Raw genomic sequence first — 8,354 nt, 5'->3', positions numbered from 1 at the left:
TTAAAGTTCTGTCCACGGATCACAAAAAAAGTGTGCGTTCTTTCAGCAAAACGAAAACAATTCACACACATCCTTATGTGATTTGTTTTCGTTTTGCTGAAAGAACACTGAACTTTTTGTGATCCTTGGACAGAACCTTAAAACGGCGGTTGTGTTTTAAACTCCGTAACTTGAAAAGTACATGAGTGATTTGAATGATTCTTGTACTAAAAGAAAGCATATGAATTGGGCTTATGTATCCTAGATTTTGAAAGTGCTACATGCAGAACTTCACTAAAACAATGGTCCCGACATTTGGGTTTGGTTTTTTTACCCACACAGAAAATAAATGCTGAGTCACAAGACTCATTTAGGTGAGTAATGATTTTGTCCGTGTAGTGAGACACTTTTGGACTTAAGTGAGTCATTTGACTCACATGAAATGAGTCAAGTTACTCGGGCTGGAATAATATTTGGGTCTTTTGACTCATTTTGTGGCATTTAAATGAGTCCCCATTTTGTCCGTGTAGTGAAACACTGCCATGTAATAAACGAGTCCAATTACTCAGAATGGGATACATGTGAGTCATGTGACTTGAATTTTTTTTTTAGCTGAGTCCTGTGCTGAAACACTGCGATGTGCATAAACCATCGCAAATTCGAAGACAGTTTACGCACAAGAGCATCAGTAACACAAGTAAAAAAAGATTTAGAGGGCATATATACCTTGTTGATCACAAAATGCCTTTGCTCACTGCGCCCGGGCCTAACACAATGTAGGCCTAGTATACTAACGTTAAACCTAGGCATACGACGGCAAAGCCACTTTCGTAATTTAGGCTTGGCTACACACAGCAAACAGTGCTTGATAACAAGGAATTACTAACTACCGTGAATCGGGTAGATTGCATTCAGTTATTAACAACACGATAGCAGCGTTTTGAACATGAAAATACCTTAAAACAGAAAGAAAAAGAAAGAGCTCTGGCTCCCACTACTACGCGACAAAAACAATGGCGGATTGATGCAAACAACGGGTTTCCTGTGCTTGCCCGCACAGGCCCGGGGATGACTCTGTGCCAGCTTGGTACTGAGTCATATGTCAAACCAGACTCATTTTCAAGGGACAAGTGAGTCAACAATAAACATTCTAAGTGAGTCAATGCCCTTTTGACTCGCTACGTAAATTTCAGTGAGTCTGATGCGATGCATATGGTGTTAAATACGAGTCAAATTTACTATGACTCACTAAAATCGTCCAAAAGTGAGTCAAGTGACACAACAATTTGTTTGTGTGCACCCTGCATACTCCAGAAATTTTGACAAAGTTTCAAACTTGTGTATAAACGTTTCCTTTTAAGGAAGGGAGCCATACACAGAGTCTGCATATGATGAATGGCAGGTGCTGAACTCAACCTTTCTGTGTGAGTGCAACGACGCCACAGCTACCAGTGCGGAGTACTACCGATTCAAGGATGGCGCGTTTAGTAGTCTCAACTCAACATGTGAAGAAAATGGCGGCTCCCCAGACCCCTCGGCTTCCAACTCGGGTGTCATTGCCGGCAGTGTTGTTGCTGTCGTTCTTGTCTTGCTGATCATAGTGGCTGTCGTGATCGTCTGGTATCGTAAAGGTGGCAAGAAACTTGTTTCTGGGCGCAAAAAGAGGTAAAAAATGTTTGATTGAAAGTCCAGTTTTGACTGCTCGTGCGAATTGTGTCTAAAACCGTGTTTTTTTAAAATTCCTTGTGTATTAAGATGTTTTCATTCATTCAGAAAAAAAACAACGATTGTGATCGCAATTTATCTCTCTTTTTCTTCGAGCAATCTGCACGGGCAAAAGTAACCCCCACTAAACCCGCAAAGAAAAAAAAGTGGTAATCGCTTATGTCAACCGTGTTAATTGTTTCCTTTAATTTGCAGGGTTTCGAAGTCACGAACCGCGGCATCAGCAGACGACACAGGTAATTTATGAACGAACTTCCAAGATAAACACCAAATCATTTTCACCTTCAATTTATACATGGGTGCACGGTAAGACCGGCTTAACAGTTTTAACTCGGTTAGTCCCGTTAAGAAGAAACCTTATTTTTTTCAAACAATATCGTCATTTTTCCCCATCGTAAAGTTTTCTCTGGGGGCACTACTTTTAAAAGGTATGGCAAATTAATTCATTTGGACCAAAAGCGAGCGCTATTATGAATGGCATGACACCAATTTATTTCTTTCAGATTACATATTACCTAATCCGTATTTAGATAAAGTCCTGCCATACATTTTTGGATAAATTTGTCTCAGCATTTCTGCATCCCAAAGATTGCGTCACTAAATCAACTTTAGTTGGAGTAAATATGCATCTTTTGTTGCCTTTTCCTCTGTTGTTATGACCCGCCCCCAGAAGGGAGACAGAGATATGCCGGTGACTTCTTACCGTCGGGTGCACATCGAAACCCGGCCTTTGCTGCGTCCCTGGACCCGAGCCCCGAGCCAGACGAGGACTACGGCTACATCAATCCAGACACCGTTCAGCCGAGTCGGCAGCCAGACAAGCAGCCAGCGAGTGGTGAGACGGGGAGCCACTCCACTCCCAAACAGCGCCCTCCGATCGTCGCCCCGTACCAGCCTAAGCCTACAAATGCTGGTCAGACAGGGTCAGACCACGGTCCAAATATGCCGACCTCAGATCAGGGTTATACCAGTCTGACCCCACCACTTGGGTCCCCGCTCAACCCCCAATCTTCACCACTTGAGGGCGGTTTTAGTGGGTCAGATAATGATGGCGGCTATCAAGCCCTGACCACGGGCCCTCATGTAGATCTGCCTTCATCCCCGGATCACGATGCATACAACCATTTGGAGTTTACAAAATGATTTCTTACATTGCCTGTTATTGTCGATCACGTTAGTTTTTAAAATGTTTTAGGCCTATACTATAGCTCTTACAATTATAAAATCAGCAAAAGCTTTTTGGGGGGCCAATTAAAATTAGACACTTGGTTATACGTCGAATAATATTGCAGTCTTGATACACATAGGCCTACGTAGCTTTTTCTTTGACTTTCACCACTGGTTGAATTATCATTCGGGCCACCGGGGCTATATAGTTTTTTCCAAATTTGCATCCTGCCCCCTACTTTCACCATTAAACATTAGCACCTGAATTTCCACCTGGTGAAAGCACAGTATGTATGTTCAACCCTGGGTTTGAAACTTGCTTCATGTATCCTGATTCGGTACCGCAATTACGTACCACAAGTAGCAAGTAATGTTATGGATTTATATCGTGGACTTGGTGTTGTTATTTTTAACGTGTACGTATATTACGTGTTTTCACGTTCATTGTAATTATTACTGCATTACAATTATTATTGAAACAATTATTATTGTAATTACAATTATATTGTAATTATTACTTGCGTTACAATTACATTGTAATTATATTAAAATAATCCTTTCCTTTCCAATTTGTTCATATGAAATGTGACACTGCATATTGGCTGGAAGATTGTAACATTTTAACTTGCGTCACGACGAAGTGATTCTGCTCCCCCCCCCCCCCAGACATCGCATAAAAAAACAGATGTTGATGTAAAGCACAGACAGGCACCAGACTACTCTTAATTTGCATACGTATCCAAAAATGTTGGATAGGCAAACGATCCAGGGGAAGGTAATGGTAATGGTGGGAGCGTACTGCTCGACACCATGGGAGCAAGGCTGAAGTATGTGTACTGTAAAACATAAGTAATAGCTTTGCAGACTCTTTATTAATTAGTACTTAATTAATGCAAAATGGTTAGATGCAACATTCAGAGCAAGTAGTTACATTTGCAATAATGGTTAAAAGAACTTTTTAAAACTTTAATTTTCAGTTGAATAGATGTTAATTTTTTTTTTTGGGGGGGGGGGGAACTTGGACCAGCTTCCTGGACCTGCCCTGTTACCTTTAGATAATACCGTCAAACCTCGCTGTCATTTGTAAAGATAGGATGCAAATTAATAATCAAATTACAGCAACTAGTGGGTACGGCTCGAATGCGATGGGGAAAAGGTTGGCAGATCGTGCCAAGTATCAAGAGGTCAAAGATTCAATGTTGTGATGACATCATGCTGTACTTTGCCCAATATCATGTGATACGTCTGACTGGTATTGCGCATCCATTTTATCAAAATGGCTTCAGCACTACTGAGTGGTGCAACCGAGAATCTTTCAAAGTTTCTCCAGAATTTAAAAGAAGATCTGCAATGCCCACTGTGCCTTGATGTCTTCGAGGACCCCGTGCTTCTAACGTGCCAGCACAGCTTCTGCCGGGAGTGCATAGGGGGAGTTACCCGCCCTCGCGACAACGGATTAGAGGGAGTAGTTGAATGTCCACTTTGTCGTAAGAAAACACAGCTTGACGCTACCGGTACGGAGTGCCTACCGAGAAATTTCCACCTAGCTGGAATCATTGAGAAGTTTCATGCCGCGGAGAAGGAGAGAGAAAAGTCAGAACAGCTGGAGCAACAACACCACACCAAACAGCAGCAACAGGAGGACGAAATGCAAAAACTCCTTCATCAGATAGATCAACGAAATCAGCAGCTAAAACAACAGCAACAACAACAGTTGTACAAGCAACCACATCAACAGGATAAACGAATGGCAAAAATCATTCCGATGCAACAGCAACAGCATCGGCCAACACCGTTTCAACAATTTCTTCAAGAAGCATGTCAGCGGAAATTGGATAAACAGCAGCAGCAGCAGCAGCAACAACAGCAACAACAGCAACAACAGCAGCAACAGCAACAGCAGCAACAGCAGCAACAGCAGCAACAACATCAACAACAACAGCAACAGCATCGGCAAACACGGTTTCAACACTTTCTTCAAGAAGCACGTCAGCGGGAAGTGGATAAACATCAGCAGAAACAGCAACAGCAACAGCAGCAACAGCAACAACAGCGGCAACAGCAGCAACAACAACAGCAACAACATCGACAGCAGCAACAGCATCGGCTAACACGGTTTCAACAATTTTTTCGAGAAGCACGTCAGCGGGAAGTGGATAAACAACAGCAACAGCAGCAACAGCAGTAGCAGCAGCAACAACAGCAATAACAGCAGCAACAGCAGCAACAGCAACAGCGGCAACAGCAGCGGCAACAGCGGCAACAGCGGCAACAGCGGCAACAGCAGCGGCAACAGCGGCAACAGCAGCAACAACATCAACAACAACAGCAACAACAATAGCAACAGCATCGACAGCAGCAACAGCATCGGGTAGCACAGATAAAACAATTTCTTCAAGAAGCACGTCAGCGGGAAGTGGATAAAGAATTAACGTCATGAACAGCGTCAATAGCTGATGCGCCAACATCAGCAAGAAATGCCACACTCTTCGCAGTATGAGAAACAGCAAATGCAACGGCTGTTTAAACGTTTCGATCAGATGATGCAGCAGAAACAGCAGCAACAATAAAGTTGGGTATAGGCCTGCTAAACGACAAATATTAAGTATTGCACCAACTTGACCTAGTCCTAGTCCTATTTGAACCTGATTCTCGAAGAAGCCATTTTGTGGTGTTCCCTGAATGTACATATGTGAACTTTTAATGATTTTAGGAGGAAGTTTAATATCAGAACTAATTTTCTGGATTATGGAGGTGTAGTTAGAGCTATGAGCTAGCCCTTCCGGGACTGTTAGATTTAGAAAAATGCACAATTTAACTCCCTTTTATGTCAAGATTCTTTTGATGGGCAAAACAGATTCTCGTAGAATTCTCAAAGTGCTGGCCTCGACCAGAAAAAAAGTAGTTTATACATTCATTTCCAGTTGGAACAATAAGTTGCAAACAGACTTTAGCTTTTCTAAATGGTCGTTGATTTTCAATATTCCTTTCTATTTCACTGTAGATACTAGGTTGAATACAGACTAAACAACATAATTCTCGGTACGAAATATTTTGTGTTTAAAGTCAATAAGTCCACGACGAACCAATGTACTTTTTGTAAAAATGAAGAAGAAACGCTTACCCATCTCTTCTGCGCATTTGTTTACACAGTCTTCTGTTGGGGTTCAGTTGTTTCGTGGATTAAGGACAAAACCAAATTTATAATTACTCTAGACCAGTGGCGTAGCCACCGGGGGGGGGGGGGCGTGGGGGGGGGACCGCCTTCCCATGAAACCTTGTCGCCCCCCAGTCGCCCCCCCCCCCTTTGAGATTTTGAGTTTCTAAAAAAATTATCATTGATCTACATGACGCCATGGGCCCTATTATGTACTACAATGTATCTTTTGCTTAGAAAATATTGGTTAAAGTGGTCAGAAATTGCCTCAGATAGCACCACAGAGCATTTAGAATCCAATTTTTTTCGGGGCCCTTAAGCGGGCCCCGAACCCCACGCCTATAGCTCAGAATTCTGGTAGCTGATTCAATGACTCCAACCTCGAAAACAATGTTCACAAAATTTTCTTATGCCTTTAGCTGAGAAAACCTCGAAAATTATGTTTAAATTATTATCTTCTGTGCTCAGATAATTATTTGTTAAAGTGGTAAGAAATTGCCTCAGATCACACCACAGAGCATCGAAAATCCAATTTTTTTCGGGGCCCTTAAGCGGGCCCCGAACCCCACGCCTATAGCTCAGAATTCTGGTAGCTGATTCAATGTCTCCAACCTCGAAAACAATGTTCACAAAATTTTCTTATGCCTTTAGCTGAGAAAACCTCGAAAATTATGTTTAAATTATTATCTTCTGTGCTCAGATAATTATTGGTTAAAGTGGTAAGAAATTGCCTCAGATCACACCACAGAGCATCGAAAATCCAATTTTTTTCGGGGCCCTTAAGCGGGCCCCGAACCCCTCGCCAATAAGCTCAGAATACCGATAGCTGATTCAATGTCTCCAACCTCGAAAACGATGTTCAAATAATTATCTTTTGCCAAGAAAATATTAGTTAAAGCATGGAGGGAAGTCGTCCGAAATTGCTTCAGATCACACCACAGAACATCTAGAATCCAATTTTTTTCGGAGCCCTTAAGCGGGCCCCGAATATCACGCCGTAAGGGCTTTGCGCTTCGCGCTTCGCGCTTGCATCAGTTATGATCAAGGTACGTCCCCCCCCCCCGCCACTTTTGAGAAGCGATTGACGCCCCTGCTTGACGCCCCCCCCCCCCCATGAAATGTTCCAGCCCCCCCCCCCCCCCCCAGCGCCCCCCACTGAAAAATTCCTGGCTACGCCACTGCTCTAGACAATGATGTGTTTCTGTTTGGCAAAGCTGACTTTGTGTATAAAGTTATTAAACAGATTTTATTAATTGCTGTTGCCATATTTATAAAATGAAAATGATTGAGAAAGTGCCCTCTTTCCTAGTTCTGAAAAAAAAAAGATGTAAGGAACTACAACTCCGTGGAAAAATATGTGTATATTTGTAATGATAATGATGAGAAATTGGCAGTTTGGCAGTTTTCCAAGAGTAATTACATGTACATGTAGTTTCAATTGCCCTGTTTTGGGTTTGTATGAACTCCTATTTAAATGTGCTTATGTTCAAATATGATTTTTTTTTTCATTGTTGAAAATAAAGAGTTATACCCAGGATATGACAAAATTCGTAATATTTTTTCGAACTGATGAATGGGATGGTGTATGCATTCTAGCCTCATTTTCAATTTTTAAATGTGGCTTAAAAACACAAGGGTATATTTAATTACAATTTTAAATTATTCATCATAGGCTGGTATATTAATTTGTAAATAACTTTATGTCATTGCTTTCATTTGTCTTCGTAGGTTAAAAAAAATGGGGATTTTCTTTCAATTTATGGCCGTTTCGTGAATACAGCCAAAAGTCACGACGGCCAGTTTGCCAGCCGATCCCAAAACACTTGGTCCCTCAAACTTCCTCGAAGTAATTTTTGGACCAAAAAACACGCTCTATTCGACTTTCAAAATGAAACGCAGTTTCGGGACTCTACTTCGGAGTTTGGCACTCAATCGTAAATTAATAGGCTACGATGCACTTCAAAGGGTTACATTATATCTAATTTTCTCAATAGTATAAAGTTGGTCGGACAATAATTATGCAGTGGCGCACCCAGGATTTGTTTTTTTAGTGGGGGGCTCAATTTTTTTAATTTTTTTTTTACAGTTTTGTTATTAGTTGATTTTTTTTCCAAACAAATTTGCCCAACATTTTGGGCCGCAGAAAAATATTTGGGTTTTTTTTTAGGGGCGGCCTATTTTGACGTTGGTGGCGCTACTTACACCCCTATTATACTTCTCGAAAACAGGCCACATTCCAATCACCAAGGCCAAATCGTGGGACTAAAAAATAAATACCCCCCCCCCAAAAAAATGACAACCTCTTGGGGGAGGATGCTCAAGCCCC

General features: G+C 41.7%; 2 protein-coding genes across 2 annotated transcripts in view; both read left to right on the top strand.

The window, feature by feature from the left end:
* The first annotated feature begins 1,047 nt into the window (after positions 1 to 1,047).
* On the top strand, positions 1,048 to 3,291 carry LOC119735084. Its single transcript, XM_038208776.1, has 4 exons — positions 1,048 to 1,066; positions 1,341 to 1,644; positions 1,900 to 1,940; positions 2,375 to 3,291. Exons 1-4 carry the CDS (start codon positions 1,048 to 1,050, stop codon positions 2,845 to 2,847), a joined length of 837 nt encoding a protein of 278 aa, XP_038064704.1. The 3' UTR covers positions 2,848 to 3,291.
* Positions 3,292 to 4,028: 737 nt separating this feature from the next.
* The window catches only part of LOC119735082 (putative cyclin-dependent serine/threonine-protein kinase DDB_G0272797/DDB_G0274007), a gene marked incomplete at its 3' end in the record, with an annotated part of 6,164 nt that continues 1,838 nt past the window's right edge, over positions 4,029 to 8,354 (top strand). Inside the window, exons 1-2 of the mRNA XM_038208775.1 lie at positions 4,029 to 4,728; positions 5,087 to 5,229. Of these exons, the coding sequence (XP_038064703.1) occupies positions 4,148 to 4,728; positions 5,087 to 5,229 (724 nt within the window). The remainder of the gene's footprint in view (positions 4,729 to 5,086; positions 5,230 to 8,354) is intronic.

This window comes from Patiria miniata, unplaced genomic scaffold (assembly GCF_015706575.1).
Source record: "Patiria miniata isolate m_02_andy unplaced genomic scaffold, ASM1570657v1 HiC_scaffold_28, whole genome shotgun sequence".
NCBI lineage: Eukaryota > Metazoa > Echinodermata > Asteroidea > Valvatida > Asterinidae > Patiria > Patiria miniata.
The sequence above is the reverse complement of the archived record's forward strand: the minus strand, read 5'-3'. Positions and strand labels throughout refer to the sequence as shown.

Excerpts from the sequence above, each read along its gene's own strand:
- LOC119735084 (XM_038208776.1), top strand. Across the intron at positions 1,645-1,899 it reads GTTTCTGGGCGCAAAAAGAG|GGTTTCGAAGTCACGAACCG; the intron begins GTAAAAAATGTT and ends TTTAATTTGCAG. Across the intron at positions 1,941-2,374 it reads GGCATCAGCAGACGACACAG|AAGGGAGACAGAGATATGCC; the intron begins GTAATTTATGAA and ends ACCCGCCCCCAG.